At 46.3% G+C, this 21,317-nt stretch overlaps 1 protein-coding gene across 13 annotated transcripts in view; it reads left to right on the plus strand.

The window, feature by feature from the left end:
- CLIP1 (CAP-Gly domain containing linker protein 1) overlaps window positions 1–21,317 on the plus strand; it is a 158,378-nt gene that overhangs the window by 32,166 nt on the left and 104,895 nt on the right. For all 13 annotated transcript variants that reach the window (XM_033220292.1, XM_033220293.1, XM_033220295.1 and 10 more), the window contains exons 2-3: window positions 12,848–13,038; window positions 16,376–16,947. In XM_033220292.1, coding sequence (XP_033076183.1) covers window positions 12,954–13,038; window positions 16,376–16,947 — 657 coding nt within the window. In that variant the 5' untranslated portion in view covers window positions 12,848–12,953. The remainder of the gene's footprint in view (window positions 1–12,847; window positions 13,039–16,375; window positions 16,948–21,317) is intronic.

Here is a 21,317-nt window from a genome sequence, read left to right on the forward strand (position 1 = left end):
CATCTTTTATTTAAGTAATGCAAACAATGGAACTTTTTCTAAGTTTGACTGTGAGTTTAAGTGGAGAGAAAATAATTTTCTTATTGCTTTGCACCCCATAAAGCACGTCAATGTCAGAGAGACATCACATCCTATTTTTTGAAGTAGACTACGCTTTTAAAACCATTGTCCTGTGTGTTCTGTTTTTTACCCTCTGTAACAGTCACATGTCCCTGTTTTCTTTTTTTTCTTTTTTTTTTTTTTTTGAGGCGGAGTCTCGCTCTGTCGCCCGGACTGGAGTGCAGTGGCCAGATCTCAGCTCACTGCAAGCTCCGCCTCCCGGGTTTACGCCATTCTCCTGCCTCAGCCTCCTGAGTAGCTGGGACTACAGGCGCCCGCCACCTCGCCCGGCTCGTTTTTTTTGTATTTTTAGTAGAGATGGGGTTTCACCGTGTTAGCCAGAATGGTCTCGATCTCCTGACCTCATGATCCGTCCATCTCGGCCTCCCAAAGTGCTGGGATTACAGGCTTGAGCCACCACGCCCGGCCATGTCCCTGTTTTCTTAAACGCATAAGACCCAGAATCTTTTTTTTTGATGGAATTTCTCTGTGTCACCCAGGCTGGAGTGCAGTCCTCTGATCTCAGCTCACTACAACCTCCGCCTCCCAGGTTCAAGTGATTCTCCCGGCTTAGCCTGCTGAGTGGCTGGGACTACAGGTGCGCACCACCACACCCGGCTAATTTTTGTAGTTTAGTAGAGATGGGGTTTCACCATGTTGGCCAGACTGGTCTCAAACTACTGACCTCAGGTGATCTGTCTGCCTCAGCCTCCCAAAGTGCTGGGATTACAGGTGGGAGCCACCATGCCCGGCCAAAATCTAGACTCTTAAAACACTTTCATGGCCGGGCGTGGTGGCTCATGTCTATAATCCCAGCACTTTGGGAGGACAAGGCAGGCGGATCACAAAGTCAGGAGATCAAGACCATCCTGGCTAACACGGTGAAACCTTGTCTCTACTAAAACTACAAAAAATTAGCTGTGTGTGGCAGCGTGCACCTGTAGTCCCAGCTACTCGGGAAGCTGAGGCAGGAGAATGGCATGAACCCAGGAAGCAGAGCTTGCAGTGAGCCGACATGACACCACTGCACTCCATCATGGGCAACAGGAATGAAACCCTGTCTCAAAAACAAACAAACAAACAATTTTTGTGCTTTTAGTATGTATTCTTATTAGGGAGAATAGCAGTGAATCTTTAACCTCTGAATTCACATTCATCTTGCAAGATCTCTTTCTCGGAAGGGTAGTTACTGAGATATGGTCTGAGTGGTAGCAGGCGTTAGAGCGGGAGTGATTCTTGAGCCGGCTTGCCGTGGTAGTTTTCTGGGGTTCCTGGAACAGTGACCGCCCTTTGTGCTTTGCGTGAAGTGTTGTACAGCACTAACTTCACCACCAACCTTTGGGATTCATTGCTGGGATCCTGTTTTGTTTTCGTTCAAGATCCTGGTAACTCACTCTCTTCTACCACAAGTCAAATTTTTTTCCTTATGTGGATATTTTGAATCTTCTTACCTTAATGAGGCAGGTTATAGGGGATTGCTTATTAAAAGGAATGAATAAATACAGAAAGCATGTTTTTATGTTTTGAGAAGGCTGTGGTCTTGAACTGTAGGTATACCCAACCTCAGATTTCCTTCTTTCTTTTGTTTTGTTTTTAGAGATGCAGTAATGTAATCGTGGCTCACTGCAGTCTTGGCCTTATGGGCTCAAGCCATTCTCCTGCCTCGGCCTTCTGAGTAGCTCGCTCTAAAGGTGTGATCCACCACACACAGTTAATTCGTATTTTTTTGTAGAGATGGGAGTCTCGCTGTGTTGCCCAGGCTGGTCTCAAACTCCTGGACTCAAGCAATCCTCTCACCTCAGCCTCCTAACGTGCTAGGATTACAAGTGTGAGCCACAGTGCCTGGCTTGGAAGACAGATTTTTATGTCATTTACTGTTCAAATAATGTGTAGTGATAAGTGATATCTGAGTGGAAAATGGGGAGCTTGGATTCTTAGAATTAGTAATACAGCTAACATTTGTGATTCTTGTATGGACTGGTGGTGGTGCATTCAAATGGTGTTCCAACTATTTGAAACATCCCCCAGGTTCTGGTGTTTTCCAGGCATTGAGGTTATGGCAGTATCTAACGCACTAGATACTAAATCTTGACTTGATGGAGGGTAGAACACATTTTTGTGTTGTTGGGAGGAAGAATAGTCCTACTTTCAGGAATACTAAATTTGACATCACAAATGTCATTTATTTTTCATGTCCTAAAGCTGACATGAAGTTCTTATTTTATTATTATTTTTTTGAGACTAAGTCTCGCTCTTGTCCGCCAGGCTGGAGTGCGATGGCACGATCTTGGCTTACTGCAACCTCCATCTCCTGGGTTCAAGCGATTCTCCTGCCTCAGCCTCCCGAGTAGCTGGGATTACAGGCATGTGCCACCACGCCCAGCTAATTTTTGTATTTTTAGTAGAGACAGGGTCTTACCATGTTGGCCAGGCTGGTCTTGAACTCCTGACCTCAGGTGATCCGCCCGCCTTAGCCTCCCAAAGTGCTGGGATTACAGGTGTGAGCCTCCACACCTGGCCTTGTTCTTTTTTTTAGATGGAGTCTCACTTTGTCACCCAGGCTGGAGTGCAGTGACATTGTCTCAGTTCCCTGTAACCCCTACCTCCTGGGTTCAAGCACTTCTCCTGGATTTAAGCAATTCTCATGCCTCAGCCTCCCCCAGGTAGCTGGGACTACAGGCATGCACCACCATGCCCGGCTAATTTTTGTATTTTTAGTAGAGACGGGGTTTTGCCATGTTGGCCAGGTTGGTCTCGAACTCCTGACCTCAAGTGATCCACCCGCTTTGGCCTCCCAAAGTGCTAGGATTACAGGCGTGAGCCACGGCACCCGGCTCTTTATAAATTCTTTGGGCTTAGATGTCTGTCATATAGTTTTCTGTCATCTATAGCAAGCAACAACTGTAATTTTTGTTTGGTATTGGGTACACCCCAGCTGGTTTGTAGAGTCATTTAAATACTTGAGACTATTTTTCCCATTCATTTTATTTAGTCAGCGTTGTTTATAAAGTGCTGGGTAAAACATAAAGGTGACTAAAATAGTTTCTTCCCTTGAGAGATTGCTAGTGTGGTGGAATATGTGAGTTACACACGTGGCCAAGTGTGCAAGGGGCTACTGTGGGAGCACAGACTTGCCATGGGTAATGGAAGGATGAACAGATTTCCATTGCGAGGACTTTTGTGGGGCAGATGAATGCCTCAGTTTGCCCTTGAGCCAAGTTTCAGCAGCTGAAGACTAAAAGACTTGGAAAGGACATTGGAAACAAAGGGGACCCCCAGCCTTGAAAACATGGAGGAGGGGAAGCACCAAGGCTGCCATAGAGGTGTTTGGGAAGTCAGTCGTGTAGGTGATTTATATCCATATCATTGAGAAGTTGAACCTCAGATTACTTCTTGATGGATAACTTAGCAGTGGTTCTCAAACTTGAGCATCTGGGCTGAGTGCAGTGGTTCACGCCTATAACCCCAGCACTTTGGGAGAATGAGGCAGTAGGATTACTGGAGCCCAGGAGTTTAAGACCAGCCTGGGCAGCATAGTGAGATTCAGTCTCTACAAAAAATAAATTTAAAAAAATTACCTGGACTTGATCGCACACACCTGTAGTCCTAGCTACTCAGGAGGTTGGGGTTTGAGTCACTTGAGCCCAGAATTTGAAGGGTGCAGTGACCTACGATTGTGTCACTGCAATCTAACCTGGGTGACAGCAAGACCCTGTCTCTGAAACAACAGCAACAATAAAAAACTTGAGCATCCAAATTGCCTGAAGGCTTGTTAAAATACAGATGGCCAGCCGCGCGCGATGGCTCACGTCTGTAATCCCAGCACTTCGGGAGGCCAAGGTGGGCTGATCACGAGGTCAGGAGATCGAGACCGTCCTGGCTAACATGGTGAAACCCTGTCTCTACTAAAAATACAAAAAATTAGCTGGGCACGGTGGCAGGTACCTGTAGTCCCAGCTACTCCTGAGGCTGAGGCAGGAGAATGGCCTGAATCCTGGAGGCGGAGCTTGCAGTGAACCAGAGATCGCGCCACTGCACTCCAGCCTGAGCCACAGAGCCAGACTCCATCTCAAAACAAAAACAAAAACAAAACAGAAAAACAGATAGCTGGCCTACCCTCAGAGTTTGTTTCAGTAGGTTTGGGATTTGCATTTCTAACCGACTTTCAGGTGATGCCGATTCTGTACATTTTGAGACCCTCTGCTGTAGAGCCAGTGCTTCTGATGACTGCTTTATAGAAATGCATGTTTTATGTATAGTTGACTCTTGAACAACACGGGTTTGAACTGTGCCACCACACCCAGCCCTCTGACATTCTTAAAAACGAGTGAGGTCTCTAAAGAGCTTTTGTTTATGTATGTTATGGCTGTTAACATTTACCATATTAGAAATTAAAACTTGAGAATATTTAAAAACATTAATTCATTAGAAATAATAATAGGCCAGGTGCAGTGGTTCACGCCTTTCATCCCAGCACTTTGGGAGACTGAAGCATGGAGGATCACTTGAGCCTAGGAGTTCCAGACCAGCCTGGGCAGCATAGCAGGTGTGAACCACTGTGCCAGCCAGAATCTCATTTTTTAATTTAATTTAATTTATTTTATTTTATTTTTTTGAGACAGAGTCTCGCTCTGTCACCCAGGCTGGAGTGCTGTGGCCGGATCTCAGCTCACTGCAAGCTCCGCCTCCCGGGTTCACACCATTCTCCTGCCTCAGCCTCCCGGGTAGCTGGGACTACAGGCGCCCGCCACCTCGCCCGGCTAGTTTTTTGTAGTTTTTAGTAGAGACGGGGTTTCACCGTGTTCGCCAGGATGGTCTCGATCTCCTGACCTCGTGATCCGCCCGTCTCGGCCTCCCAAAGTGCTGGGATTACAGGCTTGAGCCACCGCGCCCGGCCTTCATTTTTTTAAAAAAATCGTTTACTCAGAGATTAGATTATTGAATCACACAAATTGAGAGATTGTAGTTTATAAAAAATAACTGTATTTTTAATCAGAGAAATGCCAAAAAGACACCATTCTCTTTAGTCACTGTTGAAAACCAAGACTGTAATCTGAGCATAGAATTTTGGAACACTGACTTGACTATTCGAATGCCTATTTTTATCCAGCTTTGCGATCCTGACGAACCTTTTCCATAACATTGGTGTACCTGCTCCATGGACTGTCTCTTTTCAAGAGAAACTTTTTCCATTGTTAGTCAGTAGACATTTTCTTCATAGCTTCCTTTTTCTAGACTTTTTGGATTAAACTTTTTTTTTTTGGAGACAGAGTCTCACTCTGTCACCAGGCTGGAGTGCAGTGGCACGATCTCCGCCTCCGGGTTCCAGCAATTCTCCTGCCTCAGCCTCCCGAGTAGCTGGGACTACAGGCAAGCGCCCCCATGCCCAGCTAAATTTTGTACATTTAGTTTCACCGTGTTGGCCAGGCTGGTCTCGATCTCTTGACCTCATGATCTGCCCGCCTCAGCCTCCCAAAGTGCTGGGATTACAGGCATGAGCCACCACACTTGGTCTATAATTCTTTTTAGTTTGGCAACACATAGTTAGATTTCTTCATTTTGATGTATTTTCTTTTTTTCTTTTTTTGAGATGGAGTCTTGCACTTGCCCAGGCTGGAGTGCAATGGCGTGATCTTGGCTCACTGCAACCTCTGCCTCCTGGGTTCAAGCAGTCCTCCTGCCTCAGCCTCCCGAGTAACTGGGACTACAGGCATGCAACACCACATCCGGCTATTTTTTGTATTTTTACTAGAGATGGGGTTTCGCCATGTTGTCCAGGCTGATCTCAAACTCCTGATCTCAGGTGATCCATCTGCCTTGGCCTGCCAAAGTGCTGGGATTACAGGTGTGAACCAGTGCTCCTGCTCGAGCCCAATTCTTTATTTCTTTCCATCCCAAACTCTTTAAGCTCTTGACTCTGTAATTCAAGTTGTGATCATGAAACTTGTCTATCACCTGCCTCTTCTCTGCATTCTCTTTCCCTCCTTGTTATGCTAAAACTTGGATGGCCCCTGAAGACACTGCTCTTCTGCACCCCTCTAAAGGGGGCTCCTCAGGGAAGGCACATGGGGTAGCTGACCATGTTGTTTCCTGCTGATATGTTACTGTTTCTCTATCCTTCAAATATTCAAGGTCCTCTCGAGCGCTGCCACCTGTTACCCACTGCTGCAGCTGACATCTTTACTGACTTCTGTCTCTTCCTTTCATTCCTTTTCACTTTCCCTTCTTACTGCCAACACCTCCTCTTCCAAATATAGACACGGGCAGTCCTACCAGGAGTCCCTTCAGCACTCAGGCTTCTGAGTTCCATCCTGTGGTCAAAGGGATGAAACTTCTCACTCTAACCACCACCTCCTATCCTTTGACCCCTTGCTATATTCATAGAGGTGGAGGGTCCTCAAAATGGCAACATTAATACCTCCTGGGAGTGCAAGAAAGCTGAGGCTGCAGTTTCACAGGATTCTGGGGAGATTCGCATGCACATCTGAGCATCCAGTGTCCTCGCTGCAGCGGCCCTTCGTCCGTTGCCCTCACGCCTTTTCACTGTCAGCTCTACTTTCCTTTCACGTCCCTTTTTACCCATCTCAGATATCCTGTCCCATTTTAGTGACACCTTTCAAACACCCTTTAAAAATTATCACCGGCCGTGTACAGTGGCTCACGCTTGTAACCCCAGCACTTTGGGATGCCAAGGCGGGCGGATCACGAGATCAAGAGATTGAGGCCATCCTGGCCAACATGGTGAAACCCCATCTCTACTAAAAATACAAAAATTAGCTGGCCGTGGTGGTAGGCACCTGTAGTCCCAGCTACTCAGGAGGCTGAGGCAGGAGAATTGCTGGAACCCGGGAGGCAGAGGTTGCAGTGAGCCGAGATCACGCTGCTGCACTCCAGACTGGCGACAGAGCAAGACTCCGTCTCAAAAAGCAAAAACAAAAACAAAAAAAAGAAAAAAAAATTACCACCAACAAATTTTGATTATGGTTGAATTTAGGTATCTTCTTTGTGTCTGTGCCTGAACGGAAATGTGTTACAACAGAAAAAACAAAGGAGAAATTGGAGATAATGATTTCACTTTATTTTTTATTTTTATTTTTTGAGATGGAGTCTTGCTCTGTCACCCAGGCTGGAGTGCAGTGGTGTAATCTCGGCTCACTGTAACCTCCGTCTCCCAGATTCAAATGATTCTTCCACCTCAGCCTCCTGAGTAACTGGGATTACAGGCGCCTACCACCATGCCCGGCTAATTTTTTATTTTTAGTAGGCGCGGAGTTTCACTATGTTGGCCAGGCTGGTTTCTAACTCCTGACCTCAGGCGATCTGCCCTGGTTTCACTTTAAATTCATGACCGCAAACCTCACATGATACCTACTGTTGCTTAGTAGTCCTACTATGGTTCCCTAGTAAGCTCCCTTTTCTCTGCTCCGAGACACACGTGTTGTGTGTTCAGCACTCTCTCAGCCACCCAGAGCTTTCTCCCTCCCTGCCACCCGGCTGCTGAAAAGAGGGAATAGTCTTTTGCACAGTAGTTCTTCAGGAAATATTTGTTGAATGAATGGATGACCATCTTGTGGGTGGATTTTCTTTTCCTTTTCTTTCTTTTTTTTTTTTTTTGGAGACAGGGTCTTACTCTGTAGCCTAGGTTGGAGTACAGTGGCGCGATCTTGGCTCACTGCAGCCTCTGCCTCCTGGGTTCAAGTTATGTTTGTGCCTCAGCTGGGATTATAGGCCTGTGCCATCATGCCTGGCTAATTTTTTGTATTTTTAGTAGAGATGGAGTTTCACCCTTTGGGCCAGGCTGGTCTTGAACTCCTGACCTCAAGTGATCTGTCCATCTCAGCATCCCAAGGTGCTGGGATTATAGGCGTGAGCCACCACACCCGGCCTGTAGGTAGATTTTCTTCAGAGCTAGTGTGTTAGGCAGAGCACTGGGTCCCAGAGAGTGCCACCACTTCGTTGTTTTTTTTTTTTTTTGAGACGGGGTTTCACTATTGTTGCCGAGGCTGGAGTGCAATGGCGGCTCACTGCAAGCTCTGCCTCCCAGGTTCAAACGATTCTCCTGCCTCAGCCTCCGGAATAGCTGGGATTACAGGCACCCGCCACCACGCCCAGCTAATTTTTTGTATTTTTAGTAGAGATGGGGTTTCACCATGTTGGCCAGGCTGGTCTTGAACTCCTGACCTCAGGTGATCCACCCACCTTGGCCTCCCAAAGTGCTGGAATTACAGGCATGAGCCACTGCGCCCGGCCCTTGAGTGCCACCACTTCTTTAATCGAGTAACCTTGGGAAGGTCACATAACCTTGTAAATCCTCATTCTCTTTATTCCTGATTGGACTAATGGTAATTGCACACCTACCTTCACAGCTAAAACTTGAGACACAGGCAGTTTTGTATTTGTGCTATGTGAGCTCTTGATGCCATACATAGGTAGGTCATTCTCATAGTAGCAGAACTGATGTTTTTCATTTTGATGTGTGATATCTCCTATGTTTGAATATTAAATTTAGTGAAAAGAGATGAACTTTGGAATCACAATACCTGTGTTCGCATCTCTGCCACTTAGCTGAATGACCTTAGGAGACAGGTGATTAACAAATGAGGAAACACATCTGTTAATTTCTTAATTGCTACGGCATTTCTTCGTTTGTAAAGAAGAGGTAATAATAGTGGCTAATTCATAGTAATGTAACGCTCAAATGGGATAGTAATTCACATAAAAATTATTTCTGAATTACAATGTTCTGTGTGTTATGGTCCTTTCGTGTTGGGAGGGTGGGGGAGAAGGGTAGTTTGTCTTATTTTAGGTCCAAATCTCCTGATTCATTGAGCACAAGTGTCAAAAATTCAAATATGCCCAGCTTATTAGTGAGGCAACAGTGTCTTTTTTTTTTTTTTTTGCACACTTTTTGGAATTGATTAGTTTCAATGTGAGATTCACTGATCTTGAAACATACAGAGATGTTGCCTCTTGGTCATTGCATGCTGTGGGTACCATGACAAAGACTTTGATCTTTTGTTTTTCAGTGAATTTTTCAGAGCAAGCCTTACATGCCAGTCATTAATAATGCATGAAAAAGAAACTATAAATTGGAAGATTTGAAAAACCAACACTGGCGTTGTTGCTGCTAATTCTTTTATTGAGACAGATTAGATTTTTCTCCTTCATTAAGTCCTGGTCACAGTTCTCTGCTTTAGGATTCAAGGAACACGGATGGACCGACAACCAGAGGCATGAGGATTGGACAGCAGAGCCCTAGACAGAGCTTGTGATTAGTCTTTGGTTTGTGATGACCACATGCTTCTGTGTTTTAGGCTGAGGCTTGAAGATGGTCAGATTTTTGTGAGTTTATGATACTGAGCTGCAGGACTTGAAAGTTCCCTAGTTAGGTCTTGTGGTCGTTTTCAAAATTCCTCTTTAGGGAGTGCTTGACCTGAGCCCAACAGTTCCCTGTTTTGCCCAAGTGAAATAGTTTAGGGAGTATTTTGTTCTTTCATTTTGTCACCATAAAAGGTTTTCCAGGACCACAGTGCCTGCTCCGTCTGTTCTCTGTCAGTTCTCCGTGGTCCTTGTCACTCTCTGATGTTGGTCCAGGGTGAAGAGTAGGGAAGGCCCCAGGGAATTTCTACATTTTTTTTTTTTTTTTTTTTTTTTGAGGCGGAGTCTCGCTCTGTCGCCCGGACTGGAGTGCAGTGGCCGGATCTCAGCTCACTGCAAGCTCCGTCTCCCAGGTTTACGCCATTCTCCTGCCTCAGCCTCCCGAGTAGCTGGGACTACAGGCACCCGCCACCTCGCCCGGCTAGTTTTTATACTTTTAGTAGAGACGGGGTTTCACCGTGTTAGCCAGGATGGTCTCGATCTCCTGACCTCGTGATCCGCCCGTGTCGGCCTCCCAAAGTGCTGGGATTACAGGCTTGAGCCACCGCGCCCGGCCGGAATTTCTACATTTAACCTGTCCGCATCCTTCTCAAATTTTATGTACATAGACATGGCCTTTGTTGGCTGAGTCTGGAGGAGACTTGGCCAATCCCTTCTATCTGTCTGAGGCAGCAGCAGGAACAAATAACTCTGCTTGAATCTTGCAAGCTGTGTGGTGAGAGTCTGACAGTAAAGCAGGTGGTTTCAAACCTGACTCTGAATCAGAGCTACAGCCTTAGCATAGGGACTCCCACCCGAATCTCTCTTTCCCTCATCACGGATGGTGGTGGTGATGGTGGTAATGGCGGTGGGGAGCCTGGGACTTTTATATTCATAGTCAAGATAGTGACTTCTGTCTTCAGGTAAATGCCAGTTCTTACTCTGTCCTTCAGAATCTTCTCCCAAATCACACTTGTTTATTTATTTATTTTATTTATTGAGACAGTCTCACTTTGTCGCCCAGGCAAATGCCGGTTCTTACTCTGTCAGATTCTTCTCCCAAACCACACTATTTATTTATTTATTTATTGAGACAGTTTCACTCTGTTGCCCAGGCAAATGCCAGTTCTTAATCTGTCTGTCAGATTCTTCTCCCAAACCACACTATTTATTTATTTATTTATTTATTGAGAGATAGTCTTGCTCTGTCACCTAGGCTGGAGTGCAGTGCGCCTTCTCGGCTCACTGCAGCCTCTGCCTCCTGGGTTCAACCAATTCTCCTGCCACCTGAGTACCTGGGATTACAGGCGTGTACCACCATGCCCAACCTCCGCCTCTGTTTTCACATGGCCTTCTTTCTATGTGTTCTCATCTTCTTTTTTTTTTTTTTTTTTCGAGATGGTGTCTCGCTCAGTTGCCCAGGCTGGAGTGTAGTGGTGCAATCTTGACTCATTACAACCATCACCTTCTGGGATAAAGGGATTCTCATGCCTCAGCCTTCCAAGTAACTGGGACTACAGGAGGCACGCGCCACCACGCCTGCCTAATGTGTGTGTGTGTGTGTGTGTGTGTGTGTGTGTGTAGTTGAGACAGAGTTTTGCTCTTGTTGCCCAGGTGGGAGTGCAATGGCACAATCTGGGCTCACCGCAACCTCCGCCTCCCGGGTTCAAGCAATTCTCCTGCCTCAGCCTCCTGAGTAGCTGGGATTACAGGCATGTGCCACCACGCCTGGCTATTTGTATTTTTAGTAGAGACGGGGTTTCACCATGTTGGTCAGGCTGGTCTAGAACTCCTGACCTCAGGTGATCCGCCTGCCTCGGCCTCTCAAAGTGCTGGGATTACAGGCGTGAGCCGCCGTACCCAGCCATAATTTTTGTATTTTTAGGAGAGACGAAGTTTCACCACGTTCGCCAGGCTGGCCTTGGACTCCTGACCTCAAGTGATCCTTCCACCTTGGCTTCCCACAGTGTTGGGATTACAGGCGTGAGCCACTACACCTGGTCACTTCTTTTTGTAGGGACACTTTTCATTGGGTTTTGGGCCTACCAAGGTAATCCAGGATGATCTTATCTCAAGATTCTTAATTATATCTGCAAAGATGCTTTTTCCAAATACGGTCACATTCACAGGTGATAGGGGGCCATGTCTTTGGGGGAGGGCACTGTTCTGTCTGCTGCAGTGGGCTGCAGGTACCTTTGTCATCCCTGGCCAGATTCTTTGCCAGTGGCTGGTGTTGGCTGTGAGGGAGACAGGATGAGAGTGTGAGGTCTGTGCTTCATCATCCAAGCTCTGCTCGCAGAGAAAAATGCAGAACACTCATTTGACAGAAAGTCATTAAGTGGCAGCATTTTTCTCTTTGAATTGTTCTGTTTTTAGGTATTATGTCTGAAAATATTCCCTGTATTCCAAAACCCCAAGGTCGTCTTCAACTCACTTTCTATGGAGGTAAAGAGAAGATGACAGGATACTATTTTACCTTAGCCCAAAAGTCATAGATTCATATCTGGTCTTGAGTAAACCAGCAGTATATTGCGTTTTTCTAGATAGAACCAAGGTAATTTTCCCTCATCACTTCCCAGATAGGGCTTTTTCTTACATAGTCTTAATCTTCCTGTAGTTTAACATATATATATATATAGTTTTATATTGTAAATTGCATAATTCTGTGGATTTAAAAAATATAGCTAATACAGACTTTTTGTAGTAAAACGTAAGCAATATAGAAATGAAAGTGAAACACTGAAAGCTTCCTTTTCCTCCCCCCATTGTTTGGTGTAGATTTTTCTGAACCCTCTTTTAGGGATTGTGTGGGTTTTAGGAGCTGTACTCAGCTGAGAACATTAGATAAATAAAGCAAAGCAAATACTTCGTTTGTCTCAACTGCTTGTTTTTGTTTTTGTGTTTTGTGTTTGTTTGTTTGTTTTGAGTCAGGGTCTTGCTCTGTCGCCCAGGCTGGAGTACGGTGGTGTGATCATGGCTTACTGCAGCCTCAAACTCCTGGGCTCATGAAATCCTTCCCCCTCAGCCTGCTGGCTAATTTATTTTTATTTTTATTTTTGTAGAGACAGGGTCTTGCTATATTGATCAGGCTGGTTTCGAACTCCTGGCCTCAAAAAATCCTACCTTAGCCTCACAAAGTGCTGGGATTACAGGTGTGAGGAGTGGGTCATGGCAACCGGCTAACTGCTTGTCTTGAGGATAGGAAATTGCCTTTAAATCCATTTCAGCAGCATTTTCATGTTTTTAATAACTAGAGTCTTCTAGGTTCCTAGGTTCAGCCTGGAGATGGATTATTGTCAAATAAAAGGAAAGCTTTAGTCTGTGAAAGCTACATGTTGTTCCTACTTTCTCCTATAGATTATAAAATCTTTTTATTTATTTCTCTTTTTGGATTTAATCCAGAGACTGACTTCACTATAGAACCCACAGTTGTATTGATGGTTGGGGAAAGATAGTGGTGACAAGCAAAGGAGGAGCAGCTCTGACATACAAAGAAAATGAGTATGCTAAAACCAAGCGGGCTTAAGGCCCCCACCAAGATCCTGAAGCCTGGAAGCACAGCTCTGAAGACACCTACGGCTGGTAATACTTTACACTTTTCCTTTATGACTAATGAATTATTTTATATGCAGACTTCAATATGATTTTTAATTTTAAAACATTATTTTATATATGTTCATATTCTTGAAAATATTTGAAAGTTTTTTTTTATTATTATTATTTTTTTGAGACAGAGTTTCACTCTTGTTGCCCACGCTGGAGTGCAATGGCCCGATCTTGGCTCATCGCAACCTCTACCTACTGGGTTCAAGTGATTCTCCTGCCTCAGCCTCCCGAGTAGCTGAGATTACAGGCATGCACCACCATGCCTGGCTAATTTTGTATTTTTAGTAGAGACGGGGTTTCCCCATGTTGGTCAGACTGGTCTCAAACTCCTGACCTCAGGTGATCCACCTGCCTTGGCCTCCCAAGTGCTGGGATTACAGATGTGAGCCACCACGCCCGGCCTTTTTTTTTTTTTTTTTTTATGGTTTTTGAGACAGAGTCTCGCTCTGTTGTCCAGGCTGGCATGCAGTGGCATAATCTTGGCTCACTGCAACCTCTGCCTCCTGGGTTCAAGTGATTCTCCTGCCCCAGCCTCCCAAGTAGCTGGGACTATAGACACGTGCTACCATGTCCGGCTGATTTTTGTATTATTAGTAGAGATGGGGTTTCACCACATTGGCCAGGTTGGTCTCGAACTCCTGACCTCGTGATCCGCCTACCTCAGCCTCCCAAAGTGCTGAGATTACAGGCGTGAGCCACTGCGCTTTGCCTTTTTTAAAATTTTTTTTATTTTTATTTTTTATTTTTTTTTAGATGGAGTCTTGCTCTGTTCCCCAGGCTAGAGTGCAGTAGCACAATCTCGGCTCACTGCATCCTCCACCTCCTGGGTTCCAGCGATTCTTCTGCCTCCGCGTCCAGAGTCGCTGGGACTACAGGCGTGCGCCACCACACCCAGCTAATTTTTGTATTATTAGTAGAGACAGGTTTTCACCATTTTGGCCAGGCTGGCCTTGAATTCCTGACCTTGTGATCTGCCTGCCTTGGCCTCCCAAATTGCTTGGAATACAGACGTGCGCCACTGTGCCCTGCTGTTTTTTTTTTTTTTTGAGATGGAGTTTTTGTCGCCTAGGCTGGAGTGCAGTGATGTGATCTCGGCTCACTGCAACCTCCACCTCCGGGGTTCAAGTGATTCTCCTGCCTCAGCCTCCCTAGTAGTTGGAATTACAGACACACGCCACCATACCCAACTAATTTTTGTATTTTTAGTACAGATGGGTTTTCACCATGTTGGCCAGACTGGTCTTAACTTGAGGTCAGGAGTTCATCTGCCTGCCTCAGCCACCCAAAGTGCTGGATTCTAGGTGTGAGCCACCATGCCTGGCCTGAAATAATTTTTAATTGAAAGACATAAAATTTTTTATGTGGAGAGCTCAATGAATTTTTGTAGGCTTTTTTGTTTGTTTCTTTGTTTGTTTTTGAGACAGGGTCTCACTCTGTCGCCCAGGCGGGAGGGCATTGGTACTATCATGGCTCTCGGCGTCCCAAGTAGCTGGGACTACAGACACACTCCACTATGCTCAGCTAAATTGTGTATTTTTAGTAGAGACGGGTTTTTGCCCAGGCTGGTCTTGAACTCCTGACCTCAGATTATCTGTCTGCCTTCGCCTCCCAAAGTGCTGGGATTACAGGTGAGAGCCACCACGCCCGGCCTGGTTTTTTTTTTTTTTTTTGAGATGCTGTCTTCTTTTGTCATTGAGGGTGGAAGGCAGTGGCTCAATCTCAGCTCGCTGAAACCTCCGTCTCCCAGGTTCAAGCGATTCTCCTGCCTCGGCCTCCCGAATAGCTGGGATTAATGGTGCCCACCACCATGCCCAGCTAATTTTTTTTTTTTTTTCTTGAGACAGAGTTTCGCTCTTGTTGCCCAGGCTAGAGTGCAGTGATGTGATTTCGGCTCACTGCAACCTCTGCTTCCCAGGTGCAAGCAGTTCTCCTGCCTCAGCCTCCTGAGTAACTGGGACTCCAAGCGCGCTCCACCACGCCCAGCTAAGTTTGTATTTTTAGTAGAGATGGGGTTTCTCCATATTGGTCAGGCTGGTCTCAAACTCCTGATCTCAGGTGATCTGCCTACCTCGGCCTCCCAAAGTGCTGGGATTACAGATGTGAGCCACTGCGCCCAGCCCTGTATTTTTTTTTTTTTTTTTTTTTTTAGCAAGGATGGGGTTTCATCATGTTGACTGGGCTGGTCTCAAACTCCAGACCTCAAATGATCTGCCCACCTCAGCCTCTCAAAGAACTGGGATTACAGGTGTAAGTCACTGTGCCTGGTTTTTGTGTCCTAGTTTTTGTCAGCTTGAATTGACTACTCAATTGTGGAGTAGTGGTATTTAGTTAATCTGAATGGGTATTTGCTCATGATGTTCAGGGTGGTGGGTGTAGCAAATAATGAAATCAGACCAATTATGAATATAGGCCTGGAAAAAGGACTGATTTTATTTTTTTCTTGCTTTGATTTTTTCTCATCTTAATTGCAAGTAAAGGAATAAACCTCAACTACCAGTTTGCTGAGTTTAGCAGCATTGAAGATGGTAGTGAAGGATCAGTTATTCTTGGCTTCCTTGTTTAAAACAGAACAACACAAAACAAACAAAAACACTTTGGTGAAGCACAGTGGCTCATGCGTGTAATCCCAATACTTTGGGAGGCTGAGGTGGGAAGTTCACTTGAGGTCAGGAGTTTGAAACCAGCCTGGCCAACATGGTGAGACCCCCGTCTCTACGAAAAATACAAAAATTAGCCAGGTATGGTGGTGCACATCTGTAATCCCAGCTACTGAGGAGGCTGAGGCAGGAGAATCACTTGTACCCAGGAGGTGGAGGTTGCAGTTAACTGAGATCATACCACTGCACTTCAGCCTGGACAACAGAGCAAGACTCTGTCTCAAAAGAACAAAAAACAGCTGGGTGCGGTGGCTCACGCCTGTAATCCCAGCACTTTGGGAGGCCGAGGCGGGCGGATCATGAGGTCAGGAGATTGAGACCATCCTGGCTAACACGGTGAAACCCCACCTCTACTAAAAATACAAAAAATTAGTCAGGCGTCGTGGCAGGTGCCTGTAGTCCCGGCTACTTGGGAGGCTGAGGCAGAAGAATGGCGAGGACCCGGAAGGCGGGGCTTGCAGTGAGCCGAGATCGTGCCACTGCACTTCTGCCTGGGAGACAATGAGACTTTGTCTAAAAAAAACAAAACAAACAAAAAACAACCTTTCTAAGAGTTGTAGACTACTGCGGGCTGTTGGCTTTCTCCAGTTTTTCTTGAAGTTTGAGGTTGTCTGCTTGAATATTAAATCGAATCTCTTCTGCTGTTTTGTTTTCAGTTGTAGCTCCAGTAGAAAAAACAATATCCAGTGAAAAAGCATCCAGCACTCCATCATCGGAGACTCAGGAGGAATTTGTGGATGACTTTCGAGTTGGGGAGCGAGTTTGGGTGAATGGAAATAAGCCTGGATTTATCCAGTTTCTTGGAGAAACTCAGTTTGCACCAGGCCAGTGGGCTGGAATTGTTTTAGATGAACCCATAGGCAAGAACGACGGTTCGGTGGCAGGAGTTCGCTATTTCCAATGTGAGCCTTTAAAGGGCATATTTACCCGACCTTCAAAGTTAACAAGGAAGGTACAAGCAGAAGATGAAGCTAATGGCCTGCAGATGACGCCTGCCTCCCGAGCTACTTCACCGCTGTCCACTTCTGCAGCCAGCATGGTGTCTTCCTCTCCAGCCACCCCCTCAAACATTCCCCAGAAACCATCACAGCCAGCAGCAAAGGAACCTTCAGCTACGCCTCCGATCAGCAACCTTACAAAAACTGCCAGCGAATCTGTCTCCAACCTTTCAGAGGCTGGCTCAATCAAGAAAGGAGAAAGAGAGCTCAAAATTGGAGACAGAGTATTGGTGAGTAGAGAAACATTCTGAGGTCATTTTGTTGAACTGAGATGTAAACACCAGGGAGTGGTTGAAATACACACATCCGGGCTGGGCGCGGTGGCTCACGCCTGTAATCCCAGCACTTGGGAGGCTAAGGCGGATCACAAGGTCCGGAGTTCAAGACCAGCCTGGCCAAGATGGTGAAACCCCGTCTCTACTAAAAATACAAAAAATTAGCTGGGATTGGTGGTGGGCGCCTGTAATCCCAGCTACTCAGGAGGCTGAGGCAGAGAATTGCTTGAACCCAGGAGGCGGAGGTTGCAGTGAGCCAAGATTGTGCCACTACACTCCAGCCTGGGCGAAAGAGTGAGACTGTCTCAAAAAAAAAGAGCCAGAAATACACACATAGGATACTCCTTGGCTCAGTGTCTGTTCTGGAGGGATGACCCCTCCTTTATAGAGAAATTAATTAGTTCAGTTTATGGGTAACTATGCAACAAATTAGAAACTGGCGTGTAGTTTGTGTCTAGAAAGAGCATAGATTTGCAGTGATCTAGTTGTATCTAGCAGTTTAGCTAAAAGAATATTGAGTTTATAATTTGTAAATATTTACTTTTGTTATTAAAAATTTTCTTGGCCAGGCGCGGTGGCTCACGCCTGTAATCCCAACACTTTGGGAGGCCGAGGCGGGCAGATCATGAGGTTAGGTGATCAAGACCATCCTGGCTAACGCGGTGAAACCCCGTCTCTACTAAAAATACAAAAAATTAGCCAGGCATGGTGGCAGGCGCCTGTAGTCCCAGATACTTGGGAGGCTGAGGCAGGAGAATGGCCTGAACCCAGGAGGCGGAGCTTGCAGTGAGCCAAGATTGTGCCGCTGCACTCCAGCCTGGGAGACAGAGCAAGACTCTGTCTCAAAAAAAACAAAGATTGTTTTCTTAATACTATATGGCTGCCTGTTGGGGACTCGAACTGCAGTCTCTGCATGACAGGCAGAAATACTCACCACTATACTAACAAGGAACTTGTAAATATTAAGGTAACAGTGGCCAGGTACGGTGGCTCACGCCTGTAATCCCAGCATTTTGGGAGGTCAAGGTGGGAGGATCACTTGAACCTGGGCAACAAAGTAAGACCCCGTCTCTATAAAAAATAAAATAATTGGCCGGGCGGGGTGACTCACTCCTGTAATCCCAGTACTTTGGGAGGCTGAGCGGGTGGATCACTTGAGGTCAGGAGTTCAAGACCAGCCTGGCCAACATGGCGACACCCCGTCTCTACTAAAAATACAAAAATTAGCCAGGCATGGTGGCAGGCACCTGTAATCCAAGCTACTCGGGAGGCTTAGGCAGGAGAATGACTTAAACCCAGGAGGTGGAAATTGCAGTGAGCCAAGATGGCATCACTACACTCCAGGCTGGGCAACAAAGCAAGACTCCATATAAAATAAAAATAAGCCAAACATGGTATCACATGCCTATAGTCCCAGGTACTCAGGAGGCTGAGCCTGGGAGATGGAAGCTGCAGGGAACTATGATTACATAATGGCACTCCGGCAAGACCCTGTTTCACAACAACAAAAAAAGTAACTTTATTGACAAAATAAGCTCAGAAGTGAACTTAGGTGTGTTTATAAAAATCGGATTTTTTTCCCCTTCTGATTTGTAATTTTTGGTTTAGTGAAATTATGTGGGTGTCTGTAAGATTCTGCTACCTTTAAATGGCTTGGAAAACTCAAGGCGTCAGAGGATGTTACTTCAGAATTTCTGGGCCGAGGCCAGGTGCAGTGGCTCATGCCTATAATACCAGCAGTTTTGGAGGCTGAGGCAGGTGTGGCACCTAGGGTCAGGAGTTCAAGACTAGCCTGGTCAACATGGTGAAACCCCGTTTCTACTAAAAATACAAAAACTAGTTGAGCGCAGTGGCACACACCTGTAATCCCAGCTACTTGGGAAGCTGAGGCAGGAGAATTGCTTGAACCCAGGAGGAGGAGCTTGCAGTGAGCTGAGATTGCGCCACTGCACTCTAGCCTGGGCAACAGAGTGAGACTCTGTCTCAAAGGGGGGAAAAAAAAAGAAGAAGAATTTCGGGCCTTTCAAATGATGAGGTTTAGATTTAGGAAGAGGAAAGAAATGTGCAGTAGCTACTGTTTGACTAATAAGCGGAAACGCAAGGTATAAGATCTACGTGCTCTACATTCTAGAACCTCTGAATTTAGTGATTGTTTTTTTTTTTTTTTTAAAGAGGAGCAGAGTAGCATAGTGCTAAGAAGACAGCTGAGTCCCTGCTTTGCCTTTGGGACCTCAGTGAGTGAGATATTTAACACTTAGTTTCCTAACCTCTATAAGCAAGGCTGAAGTGCTGCATTTCGACTATATTTGATATTTCTAGGATGTGATGTCAGGTTCTTGGACAGTTTGACTGATGCCTAGCTGTTCTGTTTCAACATGGTTGTCTCCATGCCTTGGACTGCGTGTTCTGTGCTGAATTTTTAGCTCATGACCATACATGAGAGGGGTGACTTGTCAGCTTTTTATATTTGAACTGACAAGCTTTATCTTTCTACGAGCTACTCCCAGGGCCCTTACACTAAGAATCTTAGGGTAGAATTTTCTTCTTCTCAACACTTCTTTTTTTTTTTTTTTTTTTTTTTGAGACGGAGTCTCGCTCTGTCGCCCAGGCTGGAGTGCAGTGGCCGGATCTCAGCTCACTGCCAGCTCCGCCTCCCGGGTTTACGCCATTCTCCTGCCTCAGCTCCCGAGTAGCTGGGATTACAGGCGCCCGCCACCTCGCCGGCTAGTTTTTGTATTTTTTTAGTAGAGACGGGGTTTCCCCATGTTCACCAGATGGTCTCGATCTCCTGACCTCGTGATCCGCCCGTCTCGGCCTCCCAAAGTGCTGGGATTACAGGCTTGAGCCACCGCGCCCGGCCTCAACACTTCTTTTTTTTTATTATTATTTTTTATTTTTGGAGACAGAGTCTCGCTCTGTCCCCCAGGCTGGAGTGCAGTGGCGTGTTCTCAGCTCACTGCAAGCTCCACCTCCTGGGTTCATGCCATTCTCCTGCCTCAGCCTCCTGAGTAGCTGGAACTACAGGCATGTGCCACCACGCCCAGCTAATTTTATATAGTTTTTTTTTTTTTTTTTTTTTTTTTTTTTTTTTTTTTTTTTTTTTTTGAGACGGAGTCTCGCTCTGTCGCCCAGGCTGGAGTGCAGTGGCCGGATCTCAGCTCACTGCAAGCTCCGCCTCCTGGGTTTACGCCGTTCTCTCGCCTCAGCCTCCGAGTAGCTGGGACTACAGGCGCCCGCCATCTCGCCGGCTAATTTTTGTATTTTTAGTAGAGACGGGGTTTCACCGTGTTAGCCAGGATGGTCTCGATCTCCTGACCTTGTGATCGCCCGTCTCGGCCTCCCAAAGTGCTGGGATTACAGGCTTGAGCCACCGCGCCCGGCCTTTATATAGTTTTTTGAGACGGAGTCTCACTCTGTCCCCCAGGCGGAGTGCAGTGGCGCGTTCTCAGCTCCACCTCCTGCGTTCATGCCATTCTCCTGCCTCAGCCTCCTGAGTAGCTGGGACTACAGGTGCCTGCCACCATGCCTGGCTAATGTTTTTTTTTTTTTTTTTTTGAGATGGAGTCTCACTCTGTCCCCCAGGCTGGAGTGCAGTGGTGCGATCTTGGCTCACTGCAACCTCCGCCTCCCAGGTTCAAGCAATTCTCCTGCCTCAGCCTCCTGAGTAGCTGGGATTACAGGCGCCCACCACCACGCCTAGCTAATTTTTGTATTTTTAGTAGAGACAGGGTTTCACCGTGTTGGTCAGGCTGATCTTGAACCCTTGGCCTCGTGATCCACTCGCCTCGGCCTCCCAAAGCGCTGGGATTACAGGCGTGAGCCACTGTGCCTGGCCGCTAATTTTTTTTGTGTGTGTGTTTTTCGTAGAGATGGGGTTTCACCGTGTTAGCCAGGATGGTCTCGATCTTCTGACATAATGATCTGCCTGCCTTGGCCTCCCAAAGTGCTGGGATTAGAGGTGTGAGCCACCGCGCCCGGCTGCTAATTTTTTTGTGTGTGTGTTTTTAGTAGAGATGGGGTTTCACCCATGTTAGCCAGGATGGTCGTGATCTTCTGACCTCGTGATCTGCCTGTCTCGGCCTCCCAAAGTGCTGGGATTACAGGCGTGAGCCACCATGCCCGACCTAATTTTTTTATTTTTAATAGAGACGGGGTTTCACCATATTGGCTAGGCTGGTCTCGAGCTCCTGACCTTGTGATGCGCCCTCCTTGGCCTCCCAAACTGCTGGGATTACAGGCATGAGCTCAAGACTTCTTATACAGGTCTTTGATACTGTGAAAGGGGAAAAATATCTTCCTGAGAATTAAAAAAGTTTTTACCAGAT

Source organism: Trachypithecus francoisi, unplaced genomic scaffold, assembly GCF_009764315.1.
Source record: "Trachypithecus francoisi isolate TF-2019V2 unplaced genomic scaffold, Tfra_2.0 Lachesis_group11, whole genome shotgun sequence".
NCBI lineage: Eukaryota > Metazoa > Chordata > Mammalia > Primates > Cercopithecidae > Trachypithecus > Trachypithecus francoisi.